Source organism: Uloborus diversus, chromosome 8 (assembly GCF_026930045.1).
Source record: "Uloborus diversus isolate 005 chromosome 8, Udiv.v.3.1, whole genome shotgun sequence".
NCBI classification, from domain to species: Eukaryota; Metazoa; Arthropoda; class Arachnida; order Araneae; family Uloboridae; genus Uloborus; species Uloborus diversus.
The window spans coordinates 154,913,361-154,933,612 of record NC_072738.1 but is presented as its reverse complement, the minus strand read 5'-3'; the positions used below and the strand labels follow the sequence as shown (position 1 = coordinate 154,933,612).

General features: G+C 34.9%; 1 protein-coding gene across 1 annotated transcript in view; it reads left to right on the top strand.

The window, feature by feature from the left end:
* LOC129228694 (potassium voltage-gated channel subfamily KQT member 4-like) overlaps window positions 1-19,488 on the top strand; it is a 346,119-nt gene extending 326,631 nt beyond the window's left edge. Inside the window, exons 7-11 of the mRNA XM_054863378.1 lie at window positions 7,942-8,015; window positions 9,855-9,982; window positions 11,773-11,869; window positions 17,381-17,640; window positions 19,029-19,488. Coding sequence (XP_054719353.1) covers window positions 7,942-8,015; window positions 9,855-9,982; window positions 11,773-11,869; window positions 17,381-17,640; window positions 19,029-19,488 — 1,019 coding nt within the window. The remainder of the gene's footprint in view (window positions 1-7,941; window positions 8,016-9,854; window positions 9,983-11,772; window positions 11,870-17,380; window positions 17,641-19,028) is intronic.
* Window positions 19,489-20,252: the final 764 nt, after the last annotated feature.

The window sequence follows — 20,252 nt, the reverse complement described above, 5'->3', positions numbered from 1 at the left end:
CTAAGATGTGTACAACGTTAGAAATTCAATTTGAAAATCAAATTATCCAATAGTTGCGATTTCTAAAGTGAGATTACTTAGAAATTCCATTAAAAAAAAATTGAGTAGGATTAATTTGCTTCCCTTTAATATTTAACTAACAGATGTTGATCAAATCCTGTGCTTTCCAGTCTTTCGTTACACCCATCTGGTGGATACCACCTCAACTTACTCTCATAGTTTATAAAAGTTGAAATACTTTAATTCGGAAAAATTTCCCCAATAATATCCCCCTAAATCTTAAATTTCATCTTAAAAATTTCAACGAAAATATTGCACTATATTGCGGGGAGAGGTCAGGTACATGTACGTCTGGAGCAATTTTACCCAAAATGCGGCGGTATACAGCTTTGTACGAATAGCTTTTACTATAGTTACCTTTCTTGGTTCAATTTTTTAATTTTAGTTTTATTGGCAGTTTTAGAATCAACCTTAATAAGAAGATTTTAAGATTAACTACAACTATTGAGTGTTGTAACCAAGAAAGCATGTACTGATTTTATTTTGAGCTTTTTAGTAATAACCAAGCTTTCTTAGATAAAGTCTTTAGATTTAAAAAATATATATATTTTATCGGATCTTTTGGATTTGCGCTTTCGGGTCAAGCCAACACTTATTTGAATTTACTAAGCATCCTCAGAAGTTTCCCTACTTGCTCAAGCGATTCATACATTCTTTTTACTATTTTATGACTAAAATCGAGCTAAAAATATTTTTTTTTTATTATTTAAAACGACTAGACGACGGCGTAGGTAGATGTTACAGAAAGCTTGATAAACAGTCAAGCCAGCTAATTGCCACAATGGCAAGCACTTTCTTATAAGTAGCATGTAATCAAAGTAATAGTCAGTTTTTTAAAAAAAAGCAAGGAGAGTCAGTGAAAATTAATAAAAAAAACGGAGTCGGAGTCGGCACGTTTTCGAACGACTCCGACTCCTTTATCCTAAAATCAGTCCGACTCCGATTCCACAGCCCTTGTTAAAACTAATATTTCTGAGTGATGTCAGGAAAAATCGTCAGAGAACTGCTTTAAGAGTTGTTATCTTCCCCCAATAAATGATATATATATATATATATATATATATATATATGTCATTTCTTTTTATTTTTTAATTTTTTTCCTGTCCCGCGCGTTCACGCTTCAGGAAATAGGAGGATGGTAAAGCAAGTGCAGCAAACCTGGCACCACATTATTCATATCTAGTTGAATCTCTCAATAATTACACAATTTTAAGTTCCTCTTTACAGATTTTGATATTTCTACAGCATTCATTTTTGTTTCTTCATATGCGGTTAAACATTCCTCTATTTGTTGACAGAAGCTTTGTTAACCAGAAGAACAGTATAATTAACACCATATAAATATCATACTTTTGCCTTTCGAAAAAGAAAAACGAGCATTCAGTTAAATTACAATGCTGAAAGACGGAAATAAATTTGATTTTGTAAAAGCATTTATACTGATAAGCTGTCACCAATTGACAAAATTGAAAAATAGCTTGATAAATTGATTAAAAAATTATACTGTCTTCAAAATAAGACCTCAAGACTATATAAATTACACGTAAGTTGATTATCAGTTTCTTTTCAGCTCCTACTAAGTTGCTTGGCGATTGCAAATAAGCAATCTGTGACCCTCTCTCCTCCCTGTTTTTTTTTTTTTTTTAATTTTTTTTTTATTTTTTTTTTAAATCCTTAAGATAGAGAACCTTTTCTTTCTTTTTTTCAGAACTTTGTAAGTAGTATCTTTTTAGAACCTTAAGAATAATAAATATGCATCTATGTAGACTATCTACGCATGTGATATTGTTTGTAATCATTTGAAGACTTAAAATGTATGCCACCGAAAAACAATAAAATTCAGTAGCTTCGAAGGTATTTTGGTAAAAAGGTAACTTTTTAAACGTCGAGTTGAAACTGCTTGTACTTGATGGAGTTTTTTCTTAACTCCAGTTGACCCCCGAAAAACCTGGTGTGAGATTATCATCCGGAAAGTTCGAAAAGTACCAGTTTGTATTGGTAAGATATGAGTCTTTTCTGCAAGTCCACCACAAAGTTTTACTCTTTTTGATTATGAAATCTCTCTTCTGCACTTCACTTTTTATCACTTTGCGAAGACAGCCACTCCTTTTATCAAGAATTCTATCTTTCAGTCGAAACACAAAAATGTATTCTAATGTAACTCTTCTTCTAGTTATTAGTATTTAACTTCAGCTTCGAAAATCCACATATTGCTTTCGAGTACATGGTCTTTGACAAGAAAAAACTACATCGGTGTTCATTGCTAGTTGTTCATTACATTAAATTTTGCGCAAACAAATGTATGAATGTTTTATGTTTTTTATTATGAAAATTCAATCGCTAGCGGAACTTCAAATTAAATTTTGTATTTCTTTTTTTTTTTTTTTTAACGAGAAATATGTTATTGTTATTTGTAACATATTGCTGCAAAAAAAAGCTTGACAATAGCAGGGATGGAACACGATCGTTGGAAAAAAGCAAACTTGGCTGTATTGTGAAAGTTACTAGGATCAAAATCACGCGAAACGTACTGGTACGCTGCCAGTTTAGGTTTGCTTTAAAGCCCTAGATCGTATCTTTAAATAGAATAGATTATTCCTAGTCTGTTTTTGGTTATATGAAATGAAAAAAAGGATTTTTTTTCAACTATAAACTACAAATACCAACGAATTTCTGCATAGCACACTACCACACTGTAAAAAAATTCCGAGACGTTACTGACTATTTCCGTGTACGTTCCTGGAAAATAATAGGCAGCTAATGTGCCCAATTCATGCCAGTAACATACCTCGCAAAATACAGGAACGTTTTCCGTTGAAATTCAGAAATCTTCCCGTTTAAAGTCAGCCGCGCCACTGGAACTTCAGAGTAACCTGAGGTAGGGATAATGTAAAAGCTTGGAACCTTCCTGATTTATCAAGGCAGTTCCAAAAACAATATTGCAAACATGGCCAAAGCCAGAATTGCATATAAATATCAAGCATCTCACTTGATTGCAATTCTTGCAAAGCAGCGTAGTCCATGCTTATTCGCTCCCTTTGGGAGTTTAGATAGCATGGACGAGCCGCAATCAAACTGAAGCCGGTAAAACTTACAAACACTCTCAGTGATTCTTTAAACTGGGAGCTAAAAAGCTAAAAATATTTTTTAGAACAGAGAAAAGTCTGCATTCGGACAACTTGTAGCAATTCAGGAAACTTTTTGACAATGCTACTTGATATTTCCAAGAAGTGGATAAAAACTATTAAAATCCCGAAACGTTATTAGGAAATAGTCAGTAACGTCTCGGAATTTTTTTACAGTGTAGTCAGCTCACATGCAGTTGTGAATGAACCTTATGTTGCAAATTTGATTTGAGAGCACTTCCTCGAAAGTAATATGATGGCAAAAAAAAAAAAAAAAAAAAGGAATGCCAAAAGATCTTTATTGAAATCAAAAACTGAGATAGTGATTTTTTAATGTTCATCCATTCTTTTTTACTTAGCTGTATCTTAAGAATTAAGAACTTTTGAGAGCATCCGCTCCCTCCCCCCCTCCCCCCCCGAAAAAAAAAGAAAATTGTTGACGTATACTCATTAGATTTTTGAAAACTGATAAACGGTTCAGATCCAATTTTAAAACGCATTTTCATCTTCATTTTGAACACTTACCGTGTAGAGATTTAATCTGCCGTATGCAGATTATGGGTAGAAACTGCACATTTTTCTTTCTTTCTTTTTTTCTCTTTTTTTTTTTTTTTTTTTTGCATTTTTGCTTTCTATTGTACGTTAGCTTACAAGCTTGCTTATTTCGTTTCCGCTGGAAAAAAAAGCGTGAAAAAAACGTCTAATTCCAGCATTTTCCTATCGTTGCTATGGAATCCTAAACGCGTTTCTTTAATAAACTGATTTCTGAAGATACTGCCGCTTACAACTTCATTCCTCCTACATATGTGTGCTACATATCAAGAAGAAATATCAAAATAATCAGTTATTCAACGTTATGAAACACAAAATAATACAAATTACTGCAGACACGTGTTTCGGTGTAACAAGGAACACCTTTTTCAATGCAAAGAAGTGTGAGTTTTTGGATGAAAAGTCATCCGAGAAAAGCCAGTCATCTTCTCTCGGATGACTTTTCATCCAGAAACTCACACTCTCGGATGACTTTTCAGCCAGAAGCTCATACTTCTTTGCATTGAAAAAAGTGTTCCTTGTAACACCGAAACACGTGTCTGCAGTTAATTTACATTATTTTGTGATCTTTTCTCGGATGACTTTTCAGCCAGAAGCTCATACTTCTTCGCATTGAAAAAGGTGTTCCTTGTAACACTGAAACACGTGTCTGCATAATTTGTATTATTTTGTGCTTCATAACGTTGAATAACTGATTATTTTAATTTTCATCGCAAAGGTATTTAATCGTTGAGGAGAAATATGCCTGAATATAAAATGATCCTATTCGGAAAACATAAATAGCTGGAACTTATTTAAACTTTACATTTAAGTTGTTTACAGAATGAATATAGTGTCTTTGTCAAATTAACTGCAGTTTACTTTCTACCCGAAAAAGGGTATTTCACTTTCAGAAAATTGAAATTAGGTTTAGTTAGCAGGGATACACACCTACCTTAGTGCAAAGGCGCACCCCCTCCCCCCACTAAATATCAAAAAGACCCCCCAAAAGCAAAAGCCCCCCAAAAATGAGAAAAATACCTCTCAAAACAACACCATTAAAAATTTCAATGGCGCAGTCTGCAAAATGACTCTCCCCGCCTGGTGGGAACCCCTGCAGTTAGTTCAGAACAAACTTTTTATTCAAGTAAGAAACGGTACCAAAAAGGAATAAACACATCTTTTAGTATTAACAATAAATTTAGTAAATTCTAGACTTCAAAATTAGTTCATCAATAATTGTTATTGTTTCGTGGTACATTTTCCATACTAAAATTTTGTTACTGAATCGACAAGACACTAACATTTTTATAACGTTCTGTTTTTGATCTAAAATTCTAAAATTTTACCGGGAAATAAGTACTTTTGAATTACCTTTCGCTGAATTAATTCAACTGTTATTATTAATACTAGAAAATCGCCCGGCGAGGTACGAAGGTTGAAAATTGCTTCTATTCGTCTACATTTGAACGAAGCAATTGCCTGTTTGGTGATATTTTGATCTTTGAAATTTTAACCCTAACTCCAGTGGATGAACACTAAACGCCAGTAGGTAGCCTTCATTGTTAGCCACTTTTTCGATTCCTCATTCCCCTGAAATGACACAGTCTTACCAGTAAAACAGTTAAGTTACCGGATCCAGTTCAGCCTTATCACAATAAAGCATTTCTCCGCATGTTAAACTTTGCCGAAACATATTATCAAATTATCATGCCTTGGCGCGAGTTTCATTGTTGAAACTCGCGCCATATAAATCATATCATCTCTGAAAAGATCTTTTGACATTCTTCTGAATAAAAATGTTCTTTTCCTCCTGATTCGAAAATAGAATAATTGATTGTGTTGTCTTGATATAGTTTAGCAATAATTTCTTCGATGCTGCTTCAATGCAGAATGTAGCATTTAGACACATTTTTGCACATATTTTATTTAAAAATATAAAACTATGCATGATTCAGCTAATTAGCTCACCATAGCCGCTGAGTTGAGTAGATTTCATGGTAGTTTTCAATTTCAGTTCTCACTGCTTTTCGCTTCTATTTCTGATTCGATGATAACTAATGCACTGTAGAATTTTTATAGCAGAATTTTTTAAAGCTTTTAGTTTTTCAATGCATTTCTCTTCTGCTTCTTAGATTTTAACAATGCTTCGCGTAGAAATTTCACTTAATTTAGATGCGTGGTTTTATCACATTCCGTGAAACAATATGCTTATTTCTTTCTCTGTGATAATAGTTTTAAAATAGCTGATGTTTTTTTTTTTTTTTTTGGTAGAAATGTAGCTTTTCAATCTTTTTTTCTCATTTCTTTGTTATAACCCAACTTAGTAAAACAACCCTCTAAATTCGAACAAAGCATTTTTATAAACTATACATTTTCACAAATGTTTTGCATTTTATCTTTCAGAATCTCGTTGCGTAAAATATTTTATTACGTTCTATGTATGTGCCAAACACGGTAACGAAGCATTTTTTTTTTTTTTTTAGTTCTGGGGGTTTTAATTTATTTATCACTATTGCAAAAACTAAAGATTTCGTAATTGTTGACAATTAACAACTTTAACTTCTAAATTCTAGGGTTGCCATATACATGTAAACATCGCCAATCGCTTAAAGTCCGCAAAGATATAAAGTAAACAAGTCGCCAAATCAAGTGACGTACCTGTGACGAAAAATACGGCGAAATGTTTTAAGCTTGAGAGATAAATTTTGATTTGTTGGAGGTTTTAAATATCATGGTGAAAAATTTCTACCATATATTTTTCAACATCTGTTTTTGACTAATATAAAAAACTTACTTCAGTGTATTTATAAATAACACAATTTAAAATTTAAAAAAGAAAATGATATTTGCAGATGTAAAACTATTTTTAAGTATTTTAGTTTTAATTGCCACTTTTTTTTCCTTTGAATAAAACAACGAAATATCAGCTAAAAATATCTTCCGTAAATCACAAAATGGCTATAAAATCTGAATAATTTAGATTTGTTGAAATGTTTGACAACAATTCATTATTGTCGATCTTGTTATATGCGTTTTTAAAATGAGCATTTTTGCTCTAATGAAAAACTATAATACTGCAGAAAAACGTAAGTGTATGTACATATTTTCTTCCGATTCAAATTTTCAAAATTTCTATTCAAAAAATAAGTTAATCACATGTTATTAATTAAAAGATGATGCTTAAATTTTCCAAAACTTAAGCGTAAACAAGCAGTTTAATATTAAACGTCCACACACGGCTGCCGACAAAAGATGCACTTTCTAGCGCCTACTACAGTATTATATAGCAAAAATAGTTTTTTTAATTGTCTAACGCCAGACAAAACTTAAGATTTTTTCTTACTGTAATTGAAATATCTTTCACACAATTAATTGTTTTCCTGTGTAAATGTTGGTCTTTAAGAACTTATAATGGGGTGGTTTCCTTCAGTCAAAAGTACTACTTTTAGTCATTGAAATGTATAGAATGAGCAAAAAAAATAACATGGGCCTAGAAAATACTTTCCTTTTCCCAGCAGTTTTTTTTTTAATCAATTTTTTTAAATGCCCGATTTTGAAAACAAGGCGTGGTCTTTATGACGTCACAAATGATGCTTTTTGGCGCATCTTTCTACTACGTTTCCACGTTATGATAATCAATCGGCGAATTAAAATAGCGCTCTACGCTTACTATCAACCATATCGTTGCCAATACACGTGAGTAAAGATGCGAATTAAATATTTAGCTCTGTGAGTGGCAACACAGAATGGCGTTTCATCATTTGCGATGTCATCGCCAAGAAATGTAAACAAAGAAAGCTCACCGATTTAAGTATTTTTTTTAAATATTAAACTTAAACAAATAATTTAAAAAATGGTAAGATCCTATGTTTTTAAGCAAGCTCTTTCTGAAAAAAAAAAATACTTTTGAAATTTTGGAAACGACCCCATTGAGTAATATTTTTTACTATTTATGATTTTTCCCATACATTGCTTATTTTCAGAAAAATAATATTGCATTATTCATTTTTGAGTTTCAGAAAATGTAAACAAAAATTTTCTTTTCAATAGCTTAAATATTCTACCATCATTTATGGGAGAAGAAGAAAATGGTATTTAAATTAACCTTTTAAAACCCCAGTTTAAAAGAACAAGCCTTCGATTCGTGCTCATGGTTTGTGCATCAAGATGCCATGCATTTTCGTACAAAATTATCATTTTTGACCATTTTGTTTATTTTTAGAGGAGGAAACAGAGGAGCCTCGGTTGACAACGCTAACTAAACAACACAAAAATGCCATTAGAGCCTTACGAAAGGTAACGATTTATACCATCTCTCACACTTTTCTGTATTTCTGAGTAACTTCAAACCGATATTGATATGAAATCGTTTTCCCTCGTATTTGGATTGGGATGTCAAAAATAAAAGGATTAATAACTGTAGTCTCCAGCAAACATTAAAAAAATTCCGAAACGTTACTGACTATATCCTTGTAACGTTTCGGGATTTCAATGACTTTCATTCACTTCCTGAGAAAATCAAGTACCCTAGTCGAAAAGTTTCCTGAATTGCTACAAGTTTCACGAATGCTGACCTCTCACTGTTATATAAAAAAATATTTTTAACTCCCAGTTGAAAGGTTAACTGAGCGTTTTTATTGAATGTATCGGCATCATGGTCCTTTGGGATCGAATAAGTCTCTGGATTTCGTACACTGGAAAAATTCAGGAAGATTTTCTGGTAATTGTTACTATAAAATGGCGGACTTATAGCATCGCTGATTTTTACAGTAATTCATCCCGGAGAAATAAGCGATCCCAGCTCCAATTGGTTGCTGTGGCCTACCGAGGAAACCGTAAAATTTTACAGTAACATTTGATTTTTATGGTAATAGTTACTGGCAACATGGATGCCAGTAACAATTACCGTAAATTTTCCGGAAAATTTTTAACAGTGTAGCTTTGGAAGAGTTGGAGGCGAGTAACATTCTTGATACTTATTTGCAATTCTCTCTTATCTTTGGCCATGTTAGTAATACTGCTTTCGAAGCTTTCTTGGTTAATCAGGAAGATGTCTAGTTGCTACGTAAAACCTACCCGAGTTTACTCTTGAGCTCCAGAGACACGATTGACTTTAAACGGAATGATTTCTGAATTCTTCAGGAGGCTTCCAGGAAAATTACAGGAAAGTTACTGAATTTTAAAGGAACACATTCCTGTTTTTTGCAAATGTCGGATAAGTCGGCCTGTCCTTTTCAATGGCTTCAATGGAATGCTAATTAAAGACCATACAGCAGAATTGCAGAAAAGTGAAGAATTTCAGCAAACTCGTTACAGAGGATATTTAGGATCAGTCTCGTTATAAATTATTTAGATTTAGACTCGTTGCAACTACTAATAAGGTTTTTGCAGTATCACTGTAAAAAAATTCCGGAACGTTACTGAGTATTTCCGTGTAACGTTTCTGGATTGCAATGGTTTTATCCACTTCCTGGAAAAATCAAGCATCATACTCAAAAAGTTTCCTGAATTGCTACAAATCGCACGAATGCAGACTTCTCACTGTTGTAAGAAATATTTCAGCTCCTAGTTCAAAGATTAAATGAGCGTATTTATAAAGTGTACCCACTTCTGTTCGATTGCGGCCCGTCCAGACTGATAAGACGTCCAAAGGGCGCAAATCAGTCAATGGACTACGTAGCTTTGCTAAGAATTGCAGCCGAGTACGATAGTTGTTATGCACCTGCAATTCTGGCTTTTGGCTTTGGCCATGTTTGCAATGCTGTTCTTGGTGCTTCCCTGGAAACGCAGGAAGGGGCCAAACGTTTATAGTACACCCACCTAAGTTTATTCTCAAATTCCAGAGATGCGACTGGTTTTAAACGGGAAGGTTTCTGAATATTTTAAGAAGGCTTCTAGGATAATTTCAGGAAGATAACTGAGTTTTAGCGGAAGACATTCCTTTTTTTTTTTTTTTTTTTTTTTTTTTTTTTGGAGATATGTTACTGGAAGAAATTGGGCATATCAGTTGCCCATTATTTCCCAGGAACGTTTCTGAATCGTTTTTACAGTGATTCCTCAAACTTCTGTAGTGAAAGCATTGAGTTTATGTTTCTAGATCTAACACTTTCTAGCATACTGTTTTTATGTTTTCAGATCAAATACTTTGTAGCGCGCAGAAAATTTAAAGAAGCTCTTAAACCCTATGACGTTAAAGACGTCATTGAACAGTATTCTCAAGGTCACGTTGATCTGTTGGGTAGAGTAAAAAGTTTACAGTCCAGGTGAGTAAGGATTTTCTTTCTTAAATCCGTTTTATACCAAAAAAAAAAAAGAAAAAGCTTGCAATTCATCACACGATAAGAAAATGCTGAAACGTCCCGGATTAGTTCAAACCCTCCTTGACGGGATCGAAGAAAGTCCAAAAAAGAAAAAATTAATTTGAATTCTGAAGTATTGAATTCAAGTTATATTTTTCGCAATCACGACAGGACCCTACTCATTGGAGCTATTGTTTCTCGAAACGGCTCCTGTCCCCCCAAGCCTACCCCTCCTCCTGGGCGGTTACGTGTGTATGGTTGTGTGTGTTTGTGTGTGTATGCAGGCGCGCGTGCGTGCATGTGTAGGCTTGTGAGTGTGTGAGACCTGTATGGTTTGCACTTAGACGTGTTGTGTGTATATGTGTGTAACGGCGCCTGTGTGTGAAAGTGTGTATGTGTGTGAGCGTGCGTGCATGTGTAGGCTTGTGTGTGTGTGAGACCTGTATGGTTTGCACTTAGACGTGCTGTGTGTATATGTGTGTAACGGTGCCTGTGTGTGAAAGTGTATATGTGTGTGAGCGTGCGTGCATGTGTAGGCTTGTGTGTGTGTGACCTGTATTGTTTGCACTTGGGCGTGTTGTGTGTATATGTGTGTAACAGCGCGTGTGTGTGAGAGTGTATGTGTGTGAGCGTGCGTGTGGTATAGGACATGGACGCCACTGACCAGGAGAAGCGGACAGTGCTCAGGACCAGAGGAGCCGATGGGCGGTGGTGCTGCAGAGGCTCCTGGTCCAAGCTGAAAAAAGAATCACAACGCAAGGATCGTCAAATGAGAACAACAAGCAATCGTGATTGCTCAAAAAACGAATTTTCAAGCCTCTAGTTTTAGAAAATATTCGGAGGTGGCCCCCCGATCCCCACGTCCTACCCTAATGCTACCAAAAGTAACTTAAAACTGCATTTTTAAGACATCCATTTTAAAAAAAATATCTAGATGCTAGCCGCTTTTCTGCTCCTTCTCTCTTCACATGGTAGTCCAAAGTAGCCTTTATGTGATGCCAACTTCAAACAATTTCATGTACAGCATCACTCCCATCCTTTGTCTACTCTTACAGAACTTAAGAACGTTTTTAAAGCGAGAATTTCAGAATGTACCATCTCTTCCCCTAACATCAACAATGATCTTAAAATTGCGTTTTCGAAGGGTAAATACGAAAGAAATTTCCGAGGAAAATCCCCGAAATCTCCTTTATCGTTATCAAAAACAGTATATTTTTAGACCTTTATGATACATAGATAATTATTAACAAAAACACACACATACATAACAAACAGCAAGCAAAATAAGATGAAGTTAAAACATACAACGTGAATTACAAATGACAATCACAAAACATTGAGAAATTCTACGTTATCGTTCAACATGAGTTAATAGTAAGAATTCAACACTAAAGAGCGCCAAAGGCACTGTACGCAGTGTTATAAGAATTCAATTTCGAAAAAGTTCCAGGGAAGGGTACCCATCAAACTACTGGGGAAGGGGGGGGAGTTCCTAACACTCCTTACTGTATTACCAACTGCCTCATTAGGATTGACAATGTGTGTGAAATCTAAGAGCCTCGGGCGTTACCCCCCCCCCCCATAGCTGCGGCAGTGGTGTATGCAATATTGTTGCAAACTGCTCTTTAATTGATTGATTTTATCGTTTAATTTTAACTCTTATATTAGTATTTTATATCCATATTGTTAACATTGACGTTACAGCTTTTCAACATTCAGTTTAACATTGCCATTCTATTTTCTGCCTTTTTCAGATTGGACCAAATTTTAGGCAAAGCGGGATCAAAGGCGAAGGATGTCTATGAATCAAAAGTGAGCTTAGCTTGCCGCATTGTCAAGGTGGAAAGAGCGGTGAGTAGATATCAACTTGAACTGAAGCATTAACAAAATTTATTGTTGCAACTAGAAATAAAGAAATTATTGCTACATTTCTAGGTTCCATGGATACTTTCGGGCGATATTTACGGTACCAGCACGGCTTTGCCCGTAGTAGAATATTAAAAGGTCATTTATTTCGCCTGTATACTTGCAGTTAACGTCTACTAAGTGTTTTTATTTTTATTTATGCGTTTATAAAACACATGATGTACTAATTTGCATACCTGACAGCTGCTTAAACTACGTGATACACTAATTTTGTGTAACTTATTGTTACTTCTTTCAATGGCAAAGTAAAAATGGCAAGAACTTTATTGGTTACTTTATATTACTATTACGACGGCATACGGTTGTGTATATAAAAGTGACCCACCCATTGGGTTGTCACGATTTTAAACCTTATTAAGTGAGTAATTCTGCATATTTTCTACAGGCATCTTCAAATTTATTCAGTAATCTACAAATTTTCTGGACATTTTTTTTAAATTAGAAACATCTGAATTTCTCACAAATGACGCTTATTCGGCTCAAACTCGACATTTTCACAGGAAAGTGATGATGTGATGTACATACAAAATCGTTCAAGAAATTTGCAAAGATTTTAGAGATTTCGGCAAAATTTCTTCTTTAATTTAACCCGGGAGAACTCGCATCGGGCCTCTCAGGCCCGGTCATTACAAAACTACGCTGCCAAAAATCACCCTCTCAACGGCAATGAATGAGGTTCACAGTAGCTGCGTTCGAGGTGACCTACATACTGACCACATGCTTTTCAGGAATGTACATTTCCCCTTTTCCCCAGAAAATTCCGGTTCGGGCCTCAGAGGCCCGGAGCGAGTGCTCGCGCTCGTCATTTCAGATTGTGAATGTAAAGGAAGAGGTTGTGAAATGCATCGCTAATTAAGCTACAAAGATAAAATGAAGAGGTTGCAGACCTTGTTGGTTTAGGTTTCAACTAATGAGAACTCCCTTAATGAAGATGATGAAGAAGAAGTTGACACAGAACAGTAAAGCGATCATTACTAATGTTTAGAAGAAGATTTAGATTTATGTATCATAAAACTTTCTTAAAGCTTACTTTTTAAAACATATTTTAGAGGCTGTTTATCTATTTATAATTCAGTGTTGAACACGCATTTTTTTTTTCTGTTTTCCAAACTTAATTTACTGAAATAACCACTCCGGGCCTACGGAGCCCCCCGCGAGCGTTCGTGTGACGAAAAGTACCACGAGTTCTCCCGGGTTAAAAATAATCGTAGAAAATGTGCAGAATTACTTTATTGTTTACATTTTAAACCACAACAGCCTCAGGGTTGGATCACTTTTGCTTATACAACCCTATACTATCGTGCACTGTAAAAACGATTCAGAAACGTTCCTGGAAAATAATGGGCAGCTGATGTGCCCAATTTCTATCAGTAACATATCTTGCAAAAACCAGGAACGTTTTCCGATAAAAGTCAGTAACCTTCCTGAAATTATCTCGGAAACCTCCTTAAAAATTCAGAAATCTTCCCGGTTGAAGCCAGTTGTGTCTCTGGAACTGTAGAGTAAATTTTAAAAGGTATAATATAATTGCTGGGCCCCTTCCTGATTTATTAAGAAAGTTCCATAAGCAGTTTTGCAAACATGGCCAAATCTTAACCAGAATTGCAAGCAGAAATCGAGAATTTTTCCCGCCTGCAACTCTTGCAAAGCAGCGTAGCCCATACTTATTCGCTTCCTTTCGGAGCTTTATCAGCATGGACAGGCCGTAAGCAAGCTGAAGCCGATTCACTTTATAAATACGCAAAATCAAGCTTTAAACTGGGAGCTAAAAATATTTTTTACACCAGTGAGAAGTGTGCATTCGGGCAACTTGTAGCAATTCAGGAAACTTTTTGACAATGATACTTGATATTTCCAGGAAGTGGATAAAAACCATTGAAATCCCGACACGTGACACGGAAATACTCAGTAACGTTTCGGAATTTTTTTACAGTGTGTTAGTAAATTTTTCACCAACATTTTTATGCATAACTTATAAACAAACTGGAAGAAGTTAGTCAATCTAAGTCGAATCTTGCACTAATAGTTCAAAAAACTAGTTAGCTATATAAAAACATAAACGGAAATCAATTCGTGTCGTAGGTGCATAATACTTCAGTTACTTCTATGAAAGAAAAAAAACGAAATTTAGTACCATAAAGAATTTGATTTAGAAATCCATTAAAACTTGCAAAATTTAGCAATACTTTCAAATTTAATTCGTTGACCTATTAGCTTGCGGATTTTAGCAGTAATTGGTTCGAATAAATGAAAAGATAAAAGTAATAATAATAAGTAATCTCTTTCAATAAATTTGTAAGACTGTCTAGTTTCTTTATTTTGATGGTAAGTCCCTACTTCGCAATGATATAGAATTGAAAATAATTATATCGCGTTTAGTTCTCTTTCGCTAGATGTGGATATTGTTCTTTAACATAGAACCAAAACTTTTCACTAACTTCAACTTTAACACACTATTTGAAGAGAGCGTCTTCTGTGAGCTAAACGCTGGAAAATACAGAAGAAATAAACGGATCCCTTATCCAATCAGACCGCTCAATATTTTTCAAAGAAAAACATTTTTCAAAATTTTCTGGCATTATTGTTAAATGTTCCAAAATCGTTGAAGTGCCTCGTTTTTCTCCTACGTAGAAGAAAATATTTCCGCATATCTTTCTTTGAAATATCTCTTCCACAATATTTTTTCCTGTCTTTCAATAGCAAATAAGTGTGTAGTCGGTGTAAGAATGTTTTCGTTGCTGCCTTGCACTGTAAAAACAATTCAGAAGCGTTCCTGGTAAATAATGGGCAGCTGATGTGCCCAATTTCTTCCGGTAACATATCTTGGAAAAATCAGGAACGCTTTCCGCTAAAAGTCAGTAACCTTTCTGAAATTAACCTTGAAACTTCATGAAGACGTGCGAAATCTGTCCTGTTAAATTCAGTCATATGTCTAGAATCTTCGAGAAAAATTAAGTAGGCTTAGTGTAATTGATTAGAACTTTCCTAATTTACCAAGAAGGCGCCATAAAAATCAAAGCGAGACGACCAAGGCTATGCCAGAAGGAACCAAGCATATCTCTTGCCTGCAGTTCCTGATTTGCAAAACTGTAGCTATCCATTGACATTTTCACTCTTATTGGGAGCTGAGTCAATCTGGACAGGCCGATACATTTAATAAAAACGCTCATTCAATCTTTAAACTGGTTGCGAAAAATATTTTCCACAACAGTGAAAAGTCTGCACGCGTGCAACTTGTAGCGATTCAGGAAACCTTTTTGTAAAGATACTTGTTTTTACGAGGAAATAGGTAAAAACGTGTGAAATCTCGAGACGTTCCACGGAAATAACCAGTAACGTTTCGGAATTTTTTTACAGTATATAAGTATAAGCTAATATTAACTTCATTAAAGTGAGAAAAAATATCATCCAAGTGCGCCAAAAATGGCACTAACGGTAGCTTTTTTTTTTTTTTTTTTTTAATGTTTTTTGTAAAACTTTCCTTGCTATTCATCTTCAAAATAAATAAATAAATAAACTAAGGTTATTTGAAAACAAAGATATTTGAAATCTTGTCTTTTCACTTGTTTTAGTACGATAAAAGTAACCTTTCTAAGTCAAAGTATCATTTAGAGTTTGGTACAAAACTTTTCTATCATCCGCACTATCTGCAGTTCTAAGGTTTTCAAAAGCAAGGACATCTTCAATATAAAGATGCAAATCCCTTACAATGAAATTATTCATGATCTTTGCACAAAAAAAAAAAAAAAAACTGAAAGCTAAATTGATTGATATATGTTATAAGAGTTAAGTAACTTTTTTAACTTGAAAGATAAAGAAATAATCAAATAAAAATTAATAATACACGGTACGATTACTGAAAAAATAAATAAATAAATAAATTAGTTCATCCTCTTGTAATTCGAACTACACTGTTAAAAAGTTCGGGAAACTTTTACGGTAAATTTTACTATTAAATGGAGTGTTTACAGTGCAAAAAAAAATACAGTAAATTCAACCGAAAAAATAAACGAGTGCTGCGCCAATCGATTACACCATGTGACTTACAGTGCGAAGCAGATAACACCATATTTCCCCTCACTCGCTGTGTCCCAACTCGTATGGTGGGCAGCAGAGCCGCCTGCCAACCCAAAAGTCCCGAGATCGACCCTTCTGCTCTCATTTTTTAAACTGTCGTTTACATTACCGTAAAATTTTACCGCAAAATAAAATTCTACGGTGAAAGTTACCGGCAACATGGATGCCAGTAACTTTTACTGTAAAATTTCAAGATCTTTTTTAACAATGTAGCCGTGTCTTTGTACAAGCGTCTATAGATGCGGTGTGACATCTGTCTCGAACGCTCTCTCTATCTATCTAGCGATGAGAGCGCTGCAACTATTAAAAAAGCTCTTGAAATTGTATTATAATATTTTCACTTCCTTAATATGCTGTGGTGCATTACAAAAATTAAAATAGTTTCTTAAGAAAGAGCTTTGAATTGCGTACTTAATAGCACCGCAGAAAACTAGACGTACACTGTTATAAATTCAGGGAATTTTTGTGATAAATATTACTGTAAAATGGAGTGTTTACAGTACAGAAAAAAAATGCAGTGTATGCACCGAAAACAATAAACGATTGCAGAGCCAATTGATATACCACGTGACGTACAGTGCGAAGCAGATAGCACTGTATTTCCCTTCACTCGAGTGTATACCAACTCGTATGATGTGCGGCAAAGCCGCCTTCCAATCCGAAGGTCCTGAGATCGAACCTCCTGCTCGCATTTTGCGTTTTAAACTCTCGTTTATTCTACTGTAAAGTTTTACAGTGAAATGAGCTTTTACCGTAAAAGTTACTGGCAGCATGGATGCCAGTAACTTATACCGAAAAATTTATGGATTTTTTTAACAGCAGCTTTAAGGAATTCCAACGTTTTGTAGACTACAGATTGAGAGCCACTATTGTTGAAAGTAATTTTTCTAGGCGTTCTTCTTACATTTTACTACCACACAAGCAAGCTTAACAGACGAGGAAACTAGTTTCTCTCTTCTTGAAGAAATTAAATCAAGATTAGTTAATTAAAATATATCTCCTGATTGACCAATCAATAATGACACAATTTTCTCTCTAACATTGTGAAAAAGTAGAATCAAAGCTGCTTAAGCATATCGGTTTTATACATCGAAAAATTAATTGAAATGCGTAACTTCATTAGTTATCGATGATAACACAATTTTGCCCTACGCTAGCTCAAAAAAAAAAAAAAAAAATGAATTGATCAATTAACCACTTGATCAGCTAATCAATAATGGGCTTATTTTTCCTCTCACATGGCGGAAAAAAAATAAGTCCAATCCTTTCAGATTAATTAAAATGCATAACTTGTACAATTGACTAAAACGTGGTACTATATCAATTTTGTGATAATAACACTATTTTTATTATCGCCAGGTGGAAGAAATTGAATCGAAACTTGATCAATTAATTGAAATGTACCTTGAGGATCGCGGCAATATGGCTCTCAACTACTTGGGAACACCACAGTCGATCTCTTCACCCATCTGCTGCACCCCACCTCCGCCGCCACCGCCACCAATCCCCATCCTATCCGCGGTGCCAAAGCCACACCGTTCCATTCTTCACATAGAACAACACTCCTCTCCAGAAGGCTCCTCACCTGTGTCGAAGACATTCCCAAGAAGTATACACAGGTATACATAGAAGTTCGAATCATTTGTTGGTATACAAATTTTGTCAAGTGTAACAGGCAATCTATTTTCATAGTTATCTATTCAAGCAATTGATAACGCTAATTTAAGAAAGTATCACGAACAATTGATTTTAAACGCGCTATCTGTCGAGTAACTTGAGAACTATAACCATGGATCGCCTGCTACACTAAACGAACTTCAAAAGCGAACTGCTAAAGCATCCTTTTCTGTACAAAAACATTACGAATGCTTCAAGTTTTTGCAATGATATGTTCCGATAGACATTTTTGAGTTTCTGCTCTGTTTCAGCATCAGTAAATGTATTTGCATTTCTTTTCCTCTCAAAAGGGTCAAAATGACGACTGCGCACAGTTTTAGGCATAAACCTTTAGTTTGAATTTCTAAAAATTACATATTTCTTAAAAACTTTATCTTATTAACACAGCAGGATAATTTAGAAAAAGTCTACGAAGGATTATGTATGATATTAAAATACAGAGAAGCAGTTAGTAAAAAAGTTTACTTGTGGTCCAAACTACACTTTGCGTAATTCTAACGTTAACATAGTCTCTAATTCTGTTCTCAGAGCCAGACTGACGTAAGTCCAAAAACTGTGATTTCCCGTCTATTAGTGCATTGTATGAAGAAACCTATTCCGTACCGAGTCATGTGAACGTAATTCTTATTTTTTAAATGTCCTTTTTTTATTTTTTTACCAGAGTTAAAAGAGCGCGCTTCCCATCCTTTGAAGTCGCCAGAAAGAAAAACTTTTCCTCGCTCCTGTAGAGCTACCATTATGTGACCTACTTCCTTCTGTCTCTGAGGTACTGTTTGGTACAGCGAGATCAAAAAAGAGCGCTGTTCCGCTTCACGCCCGATTATTATTTTATCTCAATATGATTACCGTGAAGTTTGAAATTTATTCTTTATGTGTGGCTAAAACTTTTTCCTCCATGGTTTTTGTTCCCAATTTAATTTACATAATTTCTTTATAAGGTTATGGCAACAGTCTAAAAAATACTTCGACTTTGATTAATATTTTGATTGATTGTGTTGTGTTCTTCGTGCGAGTGGTTCTGTGCTTTATTCCTTACGAGTGTGAACCTATTCTTAAGTTTTGTGTTTTTGTTGGGCAATTTCACCGTCCACTATTAAAATCGAAGTTTTGTGATCTAAGAATGAGTCATTATTTGAATGAGCTTCATTTCTTATTCTTATTCATCAGGTACAGAATTAACTATTTCACTCATGTTACACTAGATTTTGTTACCCTTTTAATGGCAATTTCCTTTCTGTGTTTATGTGAATGGACATTCTACTTTCCTTTGAATACGACTTGTTCAGCAATTTGGAGGAAAAAAAACTCCTTTATGTTTCTCCTTCTACAGGGTCCACTCTGACATCGGACAAAGAGTAAAGAAAAAAGTCACTCTCCGGCACTCGCTGGACGGCGAACCGAGCATCACCAGATCCTACCCACTCGAAGAAAGCAACCAAGAATCCAAGTTCGGGTCTCTTCGTGAATCTTCGGAACCCGTCGGGATCCACTTCTTCAAAGACTCTTTGCAAAGTGTCGCAGACTCAGCGAGCCCTTCGCAGACAAGGCACTCCACAGACTCCGTCTTCAAGGAGGAACATCCGGGACATGACAGTTTCTCGCTTGAGGTTCCCGAAGAGTGTGCTCCTCACCACGATGAGCTTCCAATGGAGTCAACTCCTTGTGTAAGGGACTTTTCTGGTCCCGGATGTTCCTCCACGTTGGACTCCAATGACCAGGCTGTGTTCACGCTGCATTCTGTGGATGGCGTTGGGAACAGGGAAGAGGACACGAATGGTAGTGCTTTATAATTGTTTATTGCAAAATATTGCCAAATATGTAATGAAGGTGAATGGCGCAGTGATGAATTCGTTAGAGAAAATTCAAATCAGTTTGACTATTTTAAATTATCAACTTAAAATCAAATCGCTAATAGTTTGTTTGTTTATCAAAACGATACGTTTGGATAAAGAAATTAAAGACCAACACAAATGGAGCAATGATCTAACACTGACTGTTTATTCCAAAACACAACTGATGATTAAATAATCAAAAACCGACATCATTCATGAATAATTATATTAATAATTTCTTTACTTGTGATACACACGTATGTAATTGCAGCTTGTATAATTCCTGTTATAGGATTTCTATTGATGACTTAGAAAACGGAGCTGCAGCGACAAAAATTCCTCAGGATCTGCGCTTGCGCACTGCTTGCAATATTTTATCGTCGCTTACAGTGCGCAGACGCAACAGCTGAGTGACATGATTTTTGTTGTTTCTTTCGTCTGAAGTCAGCAAATGTTATGATCTTAAAATCAAAAGCAAAACTTAGTGTTATTTAAGTCTTGTATTTATTTAACAAGGAGAATTTAGTTTGATATTTTCAGTTACACACAAGATTTATGTAACAGATATACCTGGGTTGTTGCTGTATTTAATTTCATCTTTATTTCTGAATATATAGTAAAATGTTCCTCCTTTTCAAGCTAAGTTTACATTAAGAGTTTGTAAATCTCATTTTGTATAACCATACATGGTCCCACTTAATTCTTATATGCCGTGACAATCG